We start from the raw sequence: 20,217 nt of genomic DNA on the forward strand, positions 1-20,217 counted from the left end.
GCCTTAAAAAGATGTCTGCGGTCCCAGAAAAAGTTAAAGTTGTCAATAAAATTGACAGAATGGTCAATACAGACAGTTCAAAGCCAGGTATTCAGTGCAAACAATCTGCTGAATCTCTCCACTCCTCTTCTGACTGGCGGTAGAGGGCCACTGATGAACACCTCTGCATTTAGAGAGCTGACAGTTTCCAACAGACATTTAAAGTCTTTTTTCAGCACTTCTGACTGTTGTTTCACAACATCATTTGTTCCAATGTGCAGTACCACATTCTTCACAGTCGGATGTTCAGCCCCAATATGCAGGATCTTCTCAGCCAAGTCAGAGACCATATCCTTGGGAAAACAGAGTACTTTGGTGTTGTTCTTACTACACAGACCTTTTACATCTCTTACAGCAGAGTCACCCACAATCAGAGTTTCAGGCCCAGTCGTTAGCTTTCCCTCTAGCCTTTTACTTTTGGAGTAGCTATTGGTCCTTACCCTGCTGTGTGAAGAGGACAGGTTATCCAGGTCATCAGAAAGAGATCTCCGGTTCTGTGTCAGCGGAGCGTATCTGTTCTGGATTGGCACACTCTGTGGTTTAGGAGGATTGTCTAATTCCTACGATTCACTCAAATAAAAAAAAAAGAGTTTATAGAGTATTATTGGATTATTCCTATTGATATTTCAATCAGGAGAGACTTCATTTTGTTTAAAGAACATTTATTGACACATGCCATATGATAAATGTTAAGTCTTTGGGGATTAGACCCCGATCCTGAAATCGTATATCTAAAGGGGGAAATGCAGCCGTGAGCATGGGATAGCTGCGCCTACAGCTATCCCAAAATATCATGGAGTTAAAAGCACAATATGTGCCTCTGAGATGTAGCGGAGCAGAAGAACAATGTATAATTGAAAATAATAAAATACCTGTACCTCAACATTCAATATAAGTATGGTATAAATATAAATATAAATAGTTACATTTCACTAGTGTGGATAATACTGTAGGCCAATATATAAAATTGAATGTCCATATATAAATGTTAATCTTTTGTTATTGTTCACTGTTTTCCTACCATTAAGTGACAGTATGTCTGTAGAGGGGTCAAAAGTGCCGTGAAAGACAAAGACCCATCAGAAGCTGTTCAGAGATCTGATCAATAAAACAAGTTACAACAGATTGCTGTTTTCTTTAGGAGACACGAGGTGGAAGTACCGGACCTTTATCCTGATGATTCATTGTCTACATGATATTGTGCTGAGAGGAGAAGCTTAGCTGTATAAGTTATCTGAAATTGCAACTGGATATACTTTCTGAAAAAGTCACCCTCAAATGTTTAGCTCCCACTATCAGAACCATTTCAGAATTTAGAATCAAACCATGTTACTAACAATGATGAGATACATGGACAATAGTTGATTGCACTCAGTGTTCAGGTTTATTGAAGTTCAGTGTCTACAAGTTCACAGTTAATGAAACTCACAGAGTTTAACATTAGATAAACACACTTTAATTATTTAGTTCCATCTCAGAAAATTCAGTTCTAAAGCTGTGAGGAGACTCATGGTAAAGGTTACTTTGAAGCCTTTTTTTTACGGTGACTTGGAAAGCTCTTTTTGTCTCTTTTCTTTCCATCTTGTCTCTGTGAAGAAGTCTGATATTGTTTGACCATGTCGTCGCTGTCTTGAATGAACGTCTTAACCTGAGGAGACAGTAAAAAAATTACAAGTGTATATTTTTCTGTTTGCTTTTTACCTCCACCTCTGCTCTGTTGGGGTACACACCTGGTCCAGCTGTTTCTCTGTGTTGTTTATATCAACCGCTTCATCTGCTTTTTCGTCTTGACATGTCATTTCGTAGAGGTTGAGTGTCGCCATCTTGATTTGTCCCAGGAGAAGTGTTTTCTTTGATGCGGTTTCCTGAATCTGGTTCCACTTCCTCTCCTGTGTGGGGACAGGGACAACTTCATTTCACACAGAAGATCATCATTAGATTTGGTGTTAGCTCTGATGCCGGACTTTGACCCGGGGTCAGCTCTCGTACCCATTCCAGAACTTCAGAGCGCGCTTTCTCATGCTCCACCTCCATCTGGGACAGCTCGTAGTTCTTCTGCAGACGCATGAGGCGATGCTGTTCTTGATTTGACTGCAGGGTTCTCCTCAGCTCGTCATACTTCTCACGCTTCTTCAGGTCCTGCTGAAGGAGACTCTCTCGAATTCGGAGAAGGTTCTCCATATGATCTGCGAGGCTCTTTGCGTCCTTAAACTGTAACACACACACATAGAAACACACACAGTGTAACTCCATTATTTCAAATTCATTATCTAATTAAAACACTTTATGAACCACACCTGCAAACATCATATACATGATTTTTGTTTAAATAAAGCATAAACCTGGAGGAAGAATGAGACAGAAAGGCTTTTCCACACCATAATGTTAAATGTGTGTGAATACGTTGAGGACATCATCAAGAGACAAGATTTAGAACGATCAAAACAATTATAAAAGTAATTGTTATGATTACACACACAGACTATTCCTGTACAATAAACATGTTTAAATTAGATTCTCTAGCTTCTAAAAGAATCCCTCGCAGTACCTTGGTCAACTTGGCCGCCTGCTCAAAGCTCACAGCGTACGGTCTGAGTTTCACTAGCTGGCGCTCTCGCTCCTGTTTGCTCTGCAGCTCTTCAGCTAACTCCACCACCAGCCTCTCATGCTCTGCATCCAGATGGAAAACCTCTTTCCTCTCCCTCTCTGCTCCCTCTGAACATTCAGTAGCCTGGTCCTGCAGGGAGGGAGATGGAGAGATTTAGTTTAAAGTGAACCCAATAACGTTAAAACAGTTTCATACAGGAATTGTGTGTGAAATGGTCCTTCACTATACCCTGAGAATCTTCTCATAGCTGAGGTTCATCTTGTTAGCTTTCTTAATATTCTCCTGCAACTCATCTTCACGCTGTTGCAAATTCTCCAGTTCCTATAATGAGACACAGACATGGGAACATTTATGATGGTAAATCAGGACAGTGAGCATTAAGTCAGAAAGTTGAACTGCGTGGGAAATATCAACACTTGGTAACTGTTCGATTTGTTAATAATAGCATTTGACACAATGAGCTATTAATGAAGGAATTATAAATATATGGATTTAGATGGATGTCACTCTGGGTTAAGCAGATACCTGGAGAAAACTGACTAGCACGAATCACAATTACAAATACTGGTGGATACTTCCCAGAACTCAGGGTCTTAAATATTTACCAAATGTTTTTTGTTTTTTTGTGGTAATATTATTGAAAGATCATATATTGTATGTGGTTAGAAATATGGATATATTTTTGTGGATACAGTAGAAACACAAAAGAAAATGCGATATAGTGGTTTTGATTTAAAAAAAGTAACACTGAAGTTTCAAAGTGCAATAAAAATGTTTGTCATTTATAAAAAAAAAGAATAATCCTAATCTCAATAATGATCCAACTAATCGTGTGCAGATTATAGGCATATGTTGTTGTTTTTTAATACAAATAAAATGCCACGAAAAGGTGTTGGATACTTAAGAAGGTGTGTGTATCAATTATTGTAAGTAGGCTATCGTTAGTTCCTGTTAACCTACTTCTTGCATCTCCTGGTTCTCGTTGTCCAGGTCTTGGAGTTCCCTGCGTTTTTTTAGCAGATCGAAGAGGGAAGAGCTCCTGTGGGCTGCTGCCCGCTCAGCGCTCCCCTCCACACGCCTGTATTCATACAGTATGGTTAACACACAAGTACAATGAGGTACTTGTACTTTTCTTGAGTATATGTTTTGCTACTTTGTACTTCTACCCCACTACAATTCAGAAGTAGCCTAAATCGTGTACTTTTACTCCACTACATGTATCTATTTAATAGGCCTACCTTTAGTTACTTTGCAGATTTGGATCAATAATGTGAGATATAATCAACAAGACTTAAATCACACCTGGAGTAAATTCACAAGCTATACCCTGCTTTATAAAACGGACAAGTCAAATCAAGCAATCTGATTGGTTCTTAGACGTGATATAGCCTACTGAGCATATACCACGGGTAGAATTGTAGTTACTTTTCACAACAAGTCAGTATCCCTCCGCGTCTGAGAAAAACTGTATACAAAACACTACCACCATAGGCGGCGCGTGAGTCTCAGGTTTGGGAAGGCTAAATAACTTTTTTTTCATTTTACGCTGCCCGCCTCCGGCGTCTATAGGAAAGAGATCAACTCAGTGAAAGCACCGCCTGCTGACCGATCAGAGCTCAGTGTGCGGAGTTTAAATCTATCAAGTCATATTACAGGAAAAAGGAAATGCAGTTTGAACTGCCGTATGCAGAGAAGACGCCGACGTGTCGCACTTATCATTCATATCACACTGACATCACATCATCAATCAGATCATCGATCTCACAATATTTCCTTATCTGAGTCAGCTTCTCGAGCCGTATCTGGCCGTGCAACACTTAGTTATATTGTCACATATTGTGGTGACACGTTATTGGACATAATTCACCTCTCTTATTGTGTTGCCACATGGACCCTTTAGTGGGAACACCTGGAGAGTTAGCCCCCATTCCTGCTAGCTCGTTAAGCAGAGCAGACGATGTGTTGACCTCTCTATAATTAATGGATAATAAAGATTGGAACTCCGTTCTGAATACACCGCCTCCGACTCCCTTTTCCTGGCGCTACACTGGTGACCCTGACGTTTCCGAGAAAGTTTCCGGAAAATTAACGAGCATGGCTGAACGCGATGTTTTCGTAAAGCTGCCGGAATTCTGGGAGCACGCCGCGGAGGCATGGTTCGCAAATGTGGAGGCGCACTTCGCCTGCCGACAGGTCCGTGACGGGGACCTGAAATACTACCATGTGGTAGCAGCGCTGGGCAGCTCTACGTCGTCCAGGTTGGTGGGATTCATCGCAGCCCCCCCACATCATGGCAAATATGAGGCGATTAAGGCCCTTCTCCTTAAGACATTTAGCTTATCTGCTAAGGAGAGGGCCCGCCAGTTACTTGACATTCAAGGCCTGGGAGACAGCAAGCCATCTCAGCTAATGGAGAAAATGCTAAATCTGCTAGGGGGGGAAGATCCCCGGATTTTATTCACGGAGATTTTCCTGCGTCACTTGCCTCCCCGGGTCCAGACGGCGCTGGCCAACACGCCTGTCACGGAGCCGCGTGCCTTGGCTGAGGAAGCGGATCGTTTTTTCCTGGCTACACAACAGCCCGGTGCAGAGACGTTTGACCTTTGACCGAGAGCTCCTTGGACTTTATTTGGCCGTGCGGCACTTCCGTTTCATGCTGGAAGGCCGTGAATTTACGGCGTTTGTCGACCACAAGCCGCTCACCTTCGCCATGTCAAAAGTGGCGGAGCCTTGGTCGGCACGTCAGCAGCGGCAGCTTTCCTACATATCAGAGTTCACTACGGACATTAAGCACGTGGCTGGCAAGTCGAACCTGGTTGCTGATTGCCTCTCCAGAGTCGTCATCGGTGCCGTCCAGTTGGGCCTGGACTATACTCGCATGGCGGCGGACCAGGTCACAGATCCCGGCGTCCAGGCTCTGAAGGTGGAGGGCGCGGGGCTGCGCTTGGAGGACGTAGTGTTCGGCGACGCGGGCATTACCCTCCTGTGTGACGTTTCCACGGGCCTGGCGCGGCCTGTCGTCCCTGCCAGCTGGAGGCGCTCTGTGTTCGAAGCGGTGCACGGCCTATCACACCCCGGCGTTAAACCTTCGGTGCGCTTGGTGGCCGCGAAGTTCGTCTGGCATGGGCTGAGAAAGGATGTGAGGACTTGGGCCAGGGAGTGCGTGGCTTGTCAACGCGCTAAGGTGCACCGCCACACGAAGGCCCCGTTGGAGCGTTTCCTGGTGCCTGAGAGGAGGTTTGATCATGTCAACATTGACCTGGTTGGTCCGTTGCCTTCCTCTCAGGGGTTTTCCTACCTCCTCACCATGGTGGACAGAACGACCCGTTGGCCGGAGGCAGTTCCGCTCGTTTCGACATCAGCCGCAGACGTTGCCCGGGCCTTCATTGCAACGTGGGTTTGTCGTTTTGGCACCCCGTCAGACATTTCCTCAGACAGGGGCTCTCAGTTCACGTCCGAGCTCTGGAACGCTGTGGCAAGCGGTTTGGGGGTCAAGCTGCACAGGACTACCGCTTACCACCCTCAGGCTAATGGCCTCTGCTTTCATCGCTCCATGAAGGCGTCCCTCAAGGCCGGCCTTACTGACGGTAACTGGGTCGACAAGCTGCCCTGGGTGATGCTGGGCCTGAGGACCGCACCCAAGGAAGATCTGCAGTGTTCTACAGCGGAGATGGTCTACGGTCAGCCGCTGAGAGTTCCGGGGGATTTCCTCCCAAATGCATCAGCTCCCTGGTCTGCCACGGCCCAGCGAGTTTTTCTGCGTGACGCGGCGGAGGCTTTCGCTCCAGTCCCGACTACTCAGCACGGTGCGCCAGGGTCTCAAGTTCCCGCGGAGCTACGCTCAGCTGGGCACGTCTTCATCCGTCACGACGCACACAGAGGCCCCCTGCAGCCCCCTTACGACGGACCTTTCCGGGTTTTGGACACCTGGTGGTCGACATGGGCGGTAAGGCTGAGCACGTCTCGGTTGACCGGGTGAAGGCTGCTCTCTTGGACGTGGACCGGCCGGTGGTGCTGGCTCGGCCGCCGAGACGGGGCCGACCCCCGGCTTTGATTCCTGTCAGGGAGTGTGGACCTGTTGTTCCGGTCCCTCCTCTGTCAGGGGCCGCACAGGCGGAGGTCGCTGTACCGACTCCGGTGCGCAGGTCTCGTGGGGGCAGGCGGATTGTTCCTCCCCGCCATACGGATTTTGTTTACACGTGAATTCTGGGGGGGCTTGTGTGGTGACACGTTATTGGACATAATTCACCTCTCTTATTGTGTTGCCACACGGACCCTTTAGTGGGAACACCTGGAGAGTTAGCCCCCATTCCTGCTAGCTCGTTAAGCAGAGCAGACGATGTGTTGACCTCTCTATAATTAATGGATAATAAAGATTGGAACTCCGTTCTGAATACACCGCCTCCGACTCCCTTTTCCTGGCGCTACAATATACTGTATGCAGACGTATTCTTTTTTTTCTATATTCTCCTTGCAGGTGCAACTATGTGGCTTGTATCCTGGATTATATGTTTAAGTCATCATGGATGTTTAAAGTTCATATTTGTCTAATATTAGTTTACTTTTCATTAATGAAGTATGATGTTGCGCTGTCAGTACACTTGTCCCTGTTTGTGATTGGTCAAATGTTGCTAACCCCGCCCCTATCACGTGAACGCATTCTCAGCTGGAGAGAGAAACCCTGGCTTGATTTACCGAGTTGATAACCAGCGTCGTAGGACCGTTTAGCGAGAACTCGTTTGTTAGGGTTAGTGAAGATAACTCAAACGTATCCAGGGTATGTTGAACTGGCGTTGAACTGGCTTCGTACAGGGCACAGGTGGTTGCATAGCAGCGCTAATATCAAAGACACACACATTAGACATTATATTTTTATTTTACCAGGATGCAGTTACACAAATATTTGGGAAGGCTTAGCCTTCCCTAGCCTACAGCACCCGCCGCCCCTGACTACCACCATTCAAAAGCTTTCTGATGCGGGTCTTGAAACAAAGCAGAGAAATTATGACCGTTAGTGGCCACAGGTGCGAAAGCTCTCCAGATCTACTGGAAGCCGAATCTCGGGGACCGGAGAAAGTGGAGCAATATTCTCGCCACGCCAAGCAACAGCCCTAGAACAACCTCAACCTATACAAGTAACCTCGTAAGCCATTGATTCTACTGATGCTGGACAGTTTTTCAGTGGGTGCACAATAAATGGCAACATACAAATGAATGTAAATAAATAGCCAAATAATCGATCAACGCTCTCTGTCTAATATGTTCGCTAGCTGTTGTTGTTGTTGCATAGCAACCACCTCGCACTATGTTTTGTGCAGAAGGCAACGGAGGGACTATTTTATTTTTGAACATCATTGTTTACTAATAAAAACTATTAAAATTAGAGTGTGTATTTTTCTTTCATATTGCCACACTTGGTAACCGTTTTATAAAAGCAATACACTTCAGGTCGTGATATAAGTATACAATGTCATTCAAACTAGCTGCACCTTTACCAGCTTTGAGAACATGCTTTTTTGTATTTTTACTTGGATAACATGTTGATGCAGGACTTTTACTACACTCTGGTTCTTCTACTTTTACTCAAATACCAGATCTGAGTACTTCTCCCACCTCTGTAACACGCAGGCAGAGCACAACGCCAACAACACACACACAACACTGGCTCCACAGTCCACACACACTCACCGTGAAGGCTGCTTCTTACGGACGCTCCTGGAGGTCATGACTCTTTGTTGTTTTTACAGTTTTCACGGCGGAGTAGATTACAAATGTTTCCAGATCTGACTCTCTTCCTCCTGCTTCTGTCGTTGGTTTGTTAATGTTCAAACGTTGTACGAGCTCTCAGCGTTCCTCTCCGACTCGTTTCCATGGTAACAAAACAATGTTAAAGTTACAGAACTATTCATTGATGGTTTTAAAACAAAACATGGTTGTAGTTTCTAATTAATGGGAAATGTAAAAACACTTCCAATAATTTAGCCTATCACTACACAATAAGCCTAATGTTATGCATTTGTAAAACCCAGCATAGAAAACGCCTGTATGAATTGAGGCCATTTACAGTAATCAAACTTCAATTGTATGGTTTGAAAAGCAAACTATGTTTTTTAGACAATCAATCAATGTTTATTTATATAGCCCAATATCACAAATGTTACATTTGTCTCAGTGGTCTTCACAGTTTGTACAGGATATCAGTATGACAATAGGACACCCTCTGTCCTTTGACCCTCACATCGTACAAGGAAAAACTTCCGGAGAAAACCCAGTTTAAAGGGAAAATGGGAGAAACCTCAGGGAGAGCAACAGAGGAGGGATCCCTCTCCCAGGACGGACAGACGTGCAATAGATGCCGTGTGTAAATCGAAAAGATAATACATTTACAACATACTGTAGGTAGACCGAATGTTTGGAAATGCATGTGTCTATAATAAGAAGATGAATCCACGAGGATGTCAGCAATCTTGTGGGAGCCAGCAGGGAAGTAGTATGGTGAGAGTCAGGCAGGACCGCAGAGACAGGTTCAGCCACGACTCGAAGTCCAGGGGCCTGTACTACGAAGCTGGTTCAATCTAACCTGGATATGTTTGTTATGCGGGTTATCAAGTGGATCGGGTTATCAAGTGGATCGCTCAAGCCAGCCGTGTCCTATCTAGTTAAGTGCGCGTTCACATGAAAGGGGTGGTATTTGGAGCATTCGACCAATCACAACCATGGAGAAGCGTACTGACAGCGCAGCGTCATACTTGTTGAATGGAAAGTCAATTTTAAACATCCATGACTTAAACACTTTATCCAGGATAAAAGCCACATAGCTGCACCTGCAAGGTGAATACAGCTGGTAACAGAACAAGTGTTTGAATGCATACATTAACAGGTTTATGATATCACTGCCCCGTCTAAAACACGAGTGGATCTGTCTTTAATTACATTTGTCTCGAGTGTTTCGTCAACTTAATGTGTTAAAATAATACTTCTGCATACAGTATGTGACACTGTGAGTGTTGCACGGCCAGATACGGCTCAGCTGACTCAGATAAGAAAATATATGATACATTATGAAGTGATATGCCGCGGACTGTACTTAATGTTACTCTGATCCTGTTACTTATGTTGTGGCAGATATGTAAGTAAGCTTTCTTAACGCTAATGTTGTAGTATATAGTGCCGCGCACATATACCATCAGGACGTTAGTGATGGGGTGCGGCGGCGGAGTGATAGGAGTGTATGCAAGCCCGCATCTAGGAGTGATCGATGTGTGTCACGGCTGTAGACCTGTCAAGCAATAAAGATGCATCATACAAAGGGCTACGGATACCTCATTATTCTCCATGACCTGCGGTCAACTATATAGCCTAAAGGACTATTACATGGTGTCAGAAGTCGGTCCAGTTCGTCACTTTGCCGGAGCTAAACAGATGAAAGTTTAGTTAGCCTAAAGCAGGGGTGGGGAACCTCCGGCCTCCGGGCCGTATACGGCCCGCGAGACAATTTGGTACGGCCCTCGATGTCATTTATAAACACACGCAAAAAAAGAAAGAAATCTAGACCGCAAACAAATTAAACAAGCGAGTACCTGTTTTTCCTGGCCAAGGTCAGGGTCCTTGAACACAACACGAGCCTAACGTGTCATCACGTGGTATATGTCTCGACTGACAGGGGTGCAGTTCTGACGGAGAGCACCAGAACGCCACTCCAGCACTTCAGAAATTGCAGTACCGATAAGTCCATACACATGCCGCAGTTTCTGCGTGTCTGTGTCTTTAGTTGAAAGCCCAGTGGCGATCTGCTCATCTGTCATACTGATCAGACAGTCAATAACTGTGTTGTTATCATTAGCATCTGGTTAGCTAGCTATGCTAACGAATATAAGAAGCTTTTTCTACAAACAGTGAGGTAAAGGCACATCTTTATATGATCATTATAGTTATAAAAAAAATAAGAGAATAAAGTAAACGGGTATAAAATGCTATATGACAGTTATTAATAAAGAAGAATACAGTTTGAAAGGGGAGTGATTTGTCAAATATCCATAAATTAAAAGAAAATCTTCTTACAGTTGTGTTTGGGTGTTGAGAGATGTGTCCATAGATCTCCTAATGTTGCTCTCAAAGTGCACCAGATTGATGCTTTTAACTTCAACATTTAAAAAAAATCTTCCCAGGGGAGCACGCCACACCGTGCACGCATACGCGAGTTATGGTGAGATATCTGGATTAAGAGGTTGCTTTTTCTTTGCACAGAATGAAATGAATGGGCTGTGATTTTAGTTTTTTTAAGCAGAGGTCAATAACTTGTACGGCCCTCTGAGGATATTGTAAAAATTGAAATGGCCCTTGAGAGGAAAAAGGTTCCCCACCCCTGGCCTAAAGCTAACAGGTGCGGTCCCCAGAGAGCGGGAGTCGCAATTTTTTTTGGAAGAAAGAAAAAAGAGAGATGGATCGATTCGAATTACCATCTCCACTGGTACTCAGTGGCAACTTGGGAGAAAACTGGCGACGATGGGAACAACGCTTCCAAATCTACATGACCGCGAGTGGTGCAGACGGTAAGGACAGGAAGATTAAAGTGGCCATACTGCTGCATGCACTAGGAGAGGAGGCTATTGAAGTTTACAACACGCTAGACATCGCACATGGTGAAGATGAAGGTGAAGAAGAAGATGAACAGACTGTTAAGGATATTCTAGCAGCATTCAGAGCCTATTGTCTGCCTAAGAAGAACACAGTGTTTGAGAGACATCAGTTTTGGGCACATCCTATGTCAGGTAACACCACGATTGAGAAATATGTGACAGAGCTCAAGCAAAAGAGCAAGGATTGTGAATTTCATACCACAGAAAATGACATGATCAGAGAAAAGATTGTGTTTAGTATGAATGACCAGAGACTGAAAGAGAGACTTTTAAGAGAACCTAATCTCACATTAGAAAGGGCCATAGACACCTGCAGAGCTGCTGAGACGGCCAAAGTTCAAATGCTAGCTATGAATGCAGCAGCCCAGGAGATGTCTGTACTTGCAGTGCACAAGAACAGTCGACAAGGACAAAAGACACGCACACTGCCTGTACAACGTACACAAGACATGGGACAAAGGCATGAAACATGCACACAATGTGGTCAATCACACCAGCCAAGACAGTGTCCAGCATACGGAGTATCCTGCCGTAATTGTGGAAAACAGAATCACTATGCAACAATGTGTAGGTCAGCTAAAGCCCAACATCACAAGACAGTACATGATGTTTCTCCGGAAATAGACACCCTATATGTTGGGACAGTGAACATTGATCAGCTAAAGTCTAAAGCTGACAAGTCGTGGCATTCTAATGTAAATGTTGACTGCATGTGTGTGAAGTTTAAGTTGGACACAGGAGCAGAGGCCAACGTCCTGCCACTGAAAGTATTCACAGCGATGACCCGAAAAGCCAGACGTGAAAGAAGAACACACCTCAAACTGCAGCCTACAAAGACAGTGCTGGTGGTGTATGGAGGGAGGAGATTGAAGCCGGAAGGGGTGGTAACACTCAAATGCTCCACTCCCAAAACACAGGCAAGTCTGACATTTTATGTTTCCAGGCACTCATCAATTCCCATATTAGGAAACGAGGCATGTGAAGAACTGCGCCTGGTGAAAAGAGTGGACATTGACTCGATAGAAGTGAAACATCCCACAACAAAAGAGGAGCTCATAGCTCAGCACCCAACTGTCTTTCAGGGTTTAGGTGAGTTTGCTGGAGAATATCACATCCACACTGACCCCAAGGCCACGCCTGTCATACATGGCTGTAGGAAAAATACCACTGGCAGTAATGGACAGACTGAGAGACACTCTCGATGACTTGTTACAAGCTGATGTTATTGTACAGGTAACTGAGCCCACACCATGGGTTAATAGCCTGGTGATCACAGAAAAGAAAGACAGAAAAAAGTTACGGGTTTGCTTGGATCCCAGTGACTTAAACAAAGCTATTCTCAGGCAGCACTACTCCATTCCAACGACCGATGAAGTTCTGTGCAAACTAGCTGGTAAGAAACTTTTCACAGTGCTGGATGAAAAAGATGGATATTGGCAAATAAAGCTAGATAAAGAGTCCTCCCTACTGTGCACATTTAACACACCATGGGGGAGATACCGCTTTAAACGTCTTCCATTTGGGATCAAGTCAGCAAGTGAGGTTTTCCAGCAACGCAACTGTGAGACATTTGGAGATATCCAAGGGATCCACATCATTGCAGATGACATGATAATTGCTGCATCGTCAGAGAAAGAACACGATGAGATATTACAGAAAGTGATAGCCAGAGCAAAGGAGGCTAATGTAAAGTTCAACAAAGACAAGATACAGTACAAGGTGAGCAGTGTCAACTACATGGGCCATACTGTCACTTCAGAGGGTGTTAAAGCAGACAACGCTAAGATCAAGGCTATCACAGGCATGCCAACACCAACTGACAAAACAGGACTGCAGCGATTGCTGGGCATGGTGAAATACCTAGCTCAGTACATCCCAGGTGAAGCCACCATATCAGCACCACTGAGACAGTTGTTGAGAAAAGACAGTGTGTGGCTGTGGCAGCACGAACACGATGAAGCAGTCAAACAACTGAAAGATGCTCTCATTACAGCTCCTGTACTCAGTTACTATGACCCAAAGAAACAGCTCATCATACAGGCAGATGCATCCAAAGATGGTTTGGGAGCATGTCTAATGCACGAGGGCCACCCAATTGCCTATGCATCAAGAGCACTAACACAAACAGAAAAGAACTATGCTCAAATAGAAAAGGAACTGTTAGCAATTGTCTTCTCTGTTAAGAGGTTCCATCAGTACGTGTATGGATTGAAAGTGGATGTGCAGTCAGACCACAAACCTCTGGAAAGCATTCTGAGAAAGCCGCTTGGAGCAGCTCCTTCCAGACTCCAACGGATGCTCCTCCAGCTGCAGCGATATGACTTGAATGTCATCTACACACCAGGTAAAGACCTACTGATTGCAGACACACTCTCACGAGTTGTCACACATGATGAACACTCAACAGTTGATGACATCACAGATGAGAAAGTTGTCTATGCTCTGGAGCCAACAGATGCTTTGAGCACTGAGATGCTGCAAAAGCTCAAAAGTGGAACAGCTAATGATGAAATACTACAGCTGCTGCAGGAAACACACAGACAGGGCTGGCCACGACACAGAAAACAAGTACACACTAAACTGGTTCAATACTGGCCTATCAGACATACTCTGTCAGTAATAGATGAGATAATGTTTGCAGGTGACACGATAATCCTCCCGAGCTCGATGAGAAGTGACATGCTGCAAACATTACATGTGGCTCATCAAGGAATGCAGCGGACAAAAGCACTTGCCAGAAGGCACTGGTACTGGCCAGGTATGTCAAGAGAGATAGAACAAATGGTCGAGAATTGTGGGACATGTCAGCAGTTCCAGCCCAGAAACCAGAGGGAGCCTCTGATCTCACACGACATTCCTGAGCTTCCTTGGCTCAAAATAGGGGCTGACATCTTTGAAATAAAAGGACAATCATTCCTATTGATGGTCGACTACCTGTCGAAATATCCTGAGGTGCTTAACATTAATGACAAGACATCACATACTGTCATTAAGAAAATGAAATCAGTCTTCTCCAGGATAGGAATACCAAAAGAGATAGTGTGTGACCATGTCCCATTCGCGAGTCAAGAAATGAGGAACTTTGCAGAATCATGGGGCATAAAACTCACTCATTCCAGCCCAGGCTATGCACAGTCCAATGGTCTGGCTGAAAGGACTGTACAAACTGTTAAACATGTTCTTAAAAAAGCACAACTAACGAACACAGACCCTCATCTTGCCCTGCTCATCCTGAGAAACACACCTGTAACAGGCATGCACAAATGCTCATGGGGAGAGTGCTAAGGAGCACCTTACCGAGCTCCACCGTGATGCTTCAGCCTGCTGTGCCTAAGGATGTTCACTCGACTCTCGAGAATCTACAGAGGAGGCAGCAGCAGTATTATGACAGAGGAACGAGGCCGCTTCCTGAGCTGCAACCAGGAAGTACTGTTCACATGGAAACTGAACAGGGTTGGCGTCCAGCTTTGGTTACTGCACAGAGAGGTGAGCCACGTTCCTATGATGTTGTCACATCTTCAGGTCAGCACTACAGGCGCAACAGGAGACATCTGAGGAAAACACCACACGACGCCCAAATGGACCCAGAACCTGACTTACCTGAAGACAATCAACTATGCATGCCAGATGCAGACACGTCAGAGACTGTTGAATGTGAAATGTCATCACCGCAGAGCACAAGAAGAACCAGATGTGGCCGACTTATTCGACCACCTGAGAGATACAAAGATTTCCTAATTAGCTCAGGCTAAAGGTTGTGCTAAGACAGAGTTTATATGTTAAAATCCTTACTCTATTTGCTAAAAAAAAAAGAGAAAAGTAAGGTGTGTTGTTTATATGAGGATGTTGGAGTGATATACACTGATTCTAAGTTGACATGTTAATGTTCATACAAAATATAATTTCATATATATTCGCATGTTAACAAGTGAACAATGTTAATATTGAGACCGTTATAGAATGTTTACTACAGCAAATGTTATATGCAACTTTCATTGTAAGAAAGGAGGATGTAGTATATAGTGCCGCGCACATATACCATCAGGACGTTAGTGATGGGGTGCGGCGGCGGAGTGATAGGAGTGTATGCAAGCCCGCATCTAGGAGTGATCGATGTGTGTCACGGCTGTAGACCTGTCAAGCAATAAAGATGCATCATACAAAGGGCTACGGATACCTCATTATTCTCCATGACCTGCGGTCAACTATATAGCCTAAAGGACTATTACAAATGTTATAATAGTCCGATTGCTCTGAAGATGGGAGGTGATATTCTATTAATGTTCACGTTCACACAGTCGGTGATTTTTGCCGGCTGTCTTTCCTGCATCGGCAGCTTTTCTGTATTTCCTTTCTCCTGTAATATGACTTGATCGCTTTAAACTCCGCACACTGAGCTCTGATTGGTCAGCAGGCGGTGCTTTCACTGAGTTGAGCTCTTAGCCTGCAACCTAACCTGGTCCTGACTAGCCGCTAAGCATAAATTACCATGGAGATCTAGCCTGCTAAAAAGCCTGCTAAAAAGAGAACCAGCTTCGTAGGACCGGAAAGCCGGAGTTTTCCCTGAATTTAGCCGGCTAAGCGAAAATCCTGCTTCGTAGTATACCCCCCTGGACTCAGATCCAGTGCTCAGGATAGAGGATCCAGGACACACGACCACAGCAACAGGATTAGCCTCGACTCAGGTTCCCGGCGTAGATATGGACACAAAAAAGAGATTTGGGGGAAGCTGGGTTAATCGGAACATGAGAGTACACAGGTACAAACAGACATAAAGACGGAGTAAGGTGCCCCCCCCCAACAGTCCAAGCCTATAGCAGCTAAACTAACGTGTCTATGTAACAGTGTAAATAATGAATGTTTGTTTTATTAAATCCTGTTAAACTGGGACTACAGCCATAATTTTGTTATTTTATTTTATTTTGAAAAGCTGCAACCGGAAGCTAGTGTTGTGCTGAATGTGGTGCTTTTTGGGAATCCGTCAGTATTAGAGGATTCTTAGCTTTGGAGCAACATCTCACTGAACTGTGGCTAAACTGTGGGTCTGTGTGTTTATTCCATGGTTTGCAGAATAAACTAATTGATATCTCAAACTGACTCCGGTGAAGTACAAAAAGCAACAGCAAAGCAGGACCCAAGTGTCACATTGGTGCCGTGACCCGTCGACTCTCCGGCTGGATGGTGATTTCTTCAGCCCGGCCCGGGGACTGTTTCTGCTGTTGCTGCTCCTCCGTGTTGTCAGGTGGACACAGTACTTTGGCTCTATATGTATAGCACATGTGGCGTTTGTTTTAGTTTTTTTATCTGCTACTGATCTGTGCTTGACATTTGTATTTTGAATATCTTTGTCGGTTTTTTTTTTTCGTGATGACTTTTTATCTGGGGGGAACTAGTTTTGGCAGGGGGAGGGGAATGTTGGGTTCTCCTATGTTTGAGACCCCTGTTTGTGGGCGTGGTATTGTAATGGGGGATAGTCAGGGTACGCCAGGGTTCAATTTGGCCAGTAGGGATGTAGCCCCTTCTCTTAGCCCCTCTGTAGGCATTTTAAATCAGCCTCGTTATGCAAGCTATTCCTAGCCCTGATGCCCTTGCTACTGAGATTGCTAATCAGATCGGAGATGTACTTCAGCAGGTTAGTCAGAAAGTAGTACAGAACATTATGACTCAACTAAGCCCATCTCTTAGTGCCCCTCTGACCAATACTGCCACCTTACCAGTAAATGTTGACATGTCGACTTCAAACGTGCTTGGTGCCTCTCACATGCAGCTTGTATCCCACAGAAAGCTAAAAGATCCCCCATGCTTTAAAGGAGACAGCTCTGATTTCACTTCAGTCAGAGAGTGGGAGGAACTCATGAGGGATTTCATTAGGAAAAACAACCTGAGACCTGAGGAACAGGCTGAGGAGATCCTTACCCATCTAAGAGGCAAAGCAAAAGACGTGGTCAGGTTTGGTACCAGAAACAGTGACATAGACATCACACGTTAACCTGAAGCTATCTATGGTCTCCTGAGAAAGCACTTTGACTCTGCACCATGCTCACAGCTCCCTTTAGCAGACTTTTACACCACACTGCCTGGGAAAGGTGAGGATGCATTTGACTACTGGCTCAGGCTGCACCGTGCTGTGGATCTTGCCATTGAGCGTCTCAGGGAGCAGGGCAAGACGCTCGATAGTCCTGGCACAGAAGTAACTCGAATGTTCATAAGGAACTGTCCCTCCCTTGAGCTTTCTATGACATTTCGGTCCAAGACGATGGACAAATGGACTGCTCATGAGGTTCAGGACATCTTAGATGAGTATCATTCAGTGAAGACATCCAGGATGAGTAAGGTAACTGAAGAGAAGGTAAGGGTGAACACACAGCATACTACCCCTATGCCACACATGCCACCTACCGGGGAACAGGGTGCACCACAAGCACACGCCACAGACTCTGCTACCCTGGAACGCCTTATTGGCATGCTGGAGAAGGTGCTTCTGCAGAGGCCTGTTCAGTCGAGTCCAGCCAGACAGTCTGGCCCAAGACGTCCCAGGATTGAAGGGCTGCATGAGACGCCTTGCTCTGTTTGTCATGACGTTGCACACTCTACTTTCAACCACTGTCGTGACCATAGACTCTGTTTTCAGTGCCACTCACCAAACCATTCTAGGCTTACTTGTCCTGGTCGTACGTCGCCTGCGGCTCCCCCACAGTCGGAAAACTAATGGGTCCGCACTTCAGGGAGGACAGTGTGGATCATGATAGTGACCCTCCCAGCTGTGACAGTGATGACTTGGAGTCTTTGTATGAATCTCTTTGTTCCTTTGCACCGTCTGGAAAGACTGTCATTTTCCAAATGACGCAGAAACTTCAGAAATCCGACAGCTTGTTCTACACAAATGTTAGTGCTGCAGGTGGAGTTCCACTGAAAGCCATGATTGATAGTGGCTCTATGTCATGCTCTCTGAGCGAAGTTGCAGCTGCACGCCTCTTGCAGCAATGCCCTGATTTGAAGAGAAGTCCTGCTGATGACATTGTTGTTGTTGGTGCTGGTGGTCACCATATCTACCCGACAGCAGTCTATGATTTGGAGGTGACAATCTATGGGTTCAAGTTGCTCATCCCAACATTAGTCATCCCTGGACAAACAGACGACATGATTGTTGGTAGTAATGCTATCAAGATTCTCATACATCTGATGAAAAAGTCTGACGATTATTGGAGAATTCTGGCTACACCAGTTGACATTGCAGATGATGATTGTTGCCAATTTTTGTCCCTGCTTTCCAACTCTGAGAAATGGCGTGGGGGACCCCCGCCTGACAAGATCGGCACAGTGAAGTTGAGGCAGAGTGTTACTCTTGAACCACTGTGTGAACACCTTGTCTGGGGAAAATTGCCCGCATCAGCACCTTTGTCAGTGGGGAGCACAGTGGTTGTTGAACCGACTAACTCAAGATCAAGGCCCAGAAATGTGTTGGTTGGCCGTGTAGTCACACCTCTGTGGGGTGACAGGTGGGTTCCCCTCAAACTGATTAACCCAAGCAGTGAGCCGGTGACTCTGAGGACAAACTGTAAGATTGCAGATGTCTTCCCATGTGTTGCAGTTGAAGAGCTGCCACCAGCTGAAAAGGTTTCAGTCAATAGCCATAGTGTCTCAAAGTGCTCTTCAACAACAAAGAACCCTGAACAAAGAAAGGGCACTCTAAACAAGCTGGGGCTACAAGATTTGGACTTGGAGAGTTGTGAGGTGTCTGAGCAGTGGAAAGATAGACTTTTTCAGCTTCTTGAGAAGTATGAGTCCATCTTTTCCAGAAACAAGATGGATTGTGGGGAGGCTACAGACTTTGTCCACAAAATACACCTTGTGGATGAGAGGCCGTTTCGCTTTCCCTACCGCCGGGTTCCACCAAGCCAGTATGAGAAGCTGAGGACTGCACTGAATGAGATGGAGGAAAAGGGCATAATCAGGAAATCTCACAGTGAGTATGCATCCCCATTGGTCTTGGTGTGGAAGAAGGATGGCAGTCTGCGCATTTGTAATGATTTCAGATGGATCAATGCAAAGACTGTAAAAGACGCACACCCATTGCCTCATCAAGCTGATGCTCTTGCTGCACTGGGAGGAAATGTCTTCTTCTCTACCATGGACTTGACTTCTGGGTTCTACAACGTGCCACTTCATGAGGAGCACAAAAAGTACACAGCCTTTTCGTCACCCTTCGGCCTCCATGAGTACAATAGGATGCCTCAAAGCCTGTCCAACAGTCCCGCAACCTTCATGCGGATGATGATGTCAATATTCGGAGATGAAAACTTCAGCAGCTTACTCTGTTACCTTGACGACGTGATGGTTTTTGCCCCTAATGAACAGCTGGCTCTTGAACGTCTGGAAATGGTGTTCTCCCGTCTCAAAAATCACAACCTCAAGCTGGCCCCTAAGAAATGTCATCTCTTGAAGAGTTCAGTCAAGTTTCTGGGTCATATTGTTTGTCCAGATGGGGTGAGAACAGACCCTGACAAAGTGAAGACCATTGCTGATGTGGGGGAAGCAGAGTTGATGGAGAGCGATGGTGTCACGCCTTCCTGGAAGAAGATCAGGTCATTCTTGGGCATGGTCTTCTATTATCAGCATTTCATTGCCGATTGCTCTGCGAAGGCCAAACCTCTGTTCAGACTCATTTCTGGCCGACAAGTTCAATCACATGCGAAGAAAGGCAAGAAATTCAAGAAAAAGTCCTCGGCCCCAGCAGCTCTAACGTCTAATGACTGGACACCTGCGTGTCAGGAATCATTACAAACTCTGAAAAGTGAGCTCACTCATGGTGTCACGTTGGCTCACCCGAACTTCAATGAGCCTTTCATCCTCGCTGTTGATGCTTCTTTTGATGGTATTGGAGCCGTCTTGTCACAAGTGTCACCTGGTGAGACAGTTGCACGGCCTGTC

At 45.4% G+C, this 20,217-nt stretch overlaps 1 protein-coding gene across 1 annotated transcript; it reads right to left on the minus strand.

Annotated features, from left to right (window-relative positions):
- Positions 1-1,400: 1,400 nt before the first annotated feature.
- On the minus strand, positions 1,401-8,497 carry LOC117452743 (cilia- and flagella-associated protein 73-like). The gene is made up of 7 exons (XM_034091491.2): positions 8,336-8,497; positions 3,608-3,725; positions 2,876-2,968; positions 2,588-2,776; positions 2,029-2,250; positions 1,770-1,928; positions 1,401-1,687 (listed from the first exon to the last, which is right to left on the minus strand). Exons 1-7 carry the CDS (start codon positions 8,371-8,373, stop codon positions 1,559-1,561), a joined length of 948 nt encoding a protein of 315 aa, XP_033947382.1. The 5' UTR covers positions 8,374-8,497; the 3' UTR covers positions 1,401-1,558.
- Positions 8,498-20,217: the final 11,720 nt, after the last annotated feature.

The sequence above is a fragment of the Pseudochaenichthys georgianus genome, chromosome 9, assembly GCF_902827115.2.
Source record: "Pseudochaenichthys georgianus chromosome 9, fPseGeo1.2, whole genome shotgun sequence".
NCBI classification, from domain to species: domain Eukaryota; kingdom Metazoa; phylum Chordata; class Actinopteri; order Perciformes; family Channichthyidae; genus Pseudochaenichthys; species Pseudochaenichthys georgianus.

Coding starts and splice junctions, on each gene's coding strand:
- LOC117452743 (XM_034091491.2), bottom strand. CDS start 8,373: ATGACCTCCAGGAGCGTCCGTAAGAAGCAGCCTTCACG. Junction 2,969..3,607: donor AGAACCAGGAGATGCAAGAA/GTAGGTTAACAG, acceptor GTCTCATTATAG/GAACTGGAGAATTTGCAACA. Junction 2,251..2,587: donor AGGCGGCCAAGTTGACCAAG/GTACTGCGAGGG, acceptor TGTGTGTTACAG/TTTAAGGACGCAAAGAGCCT.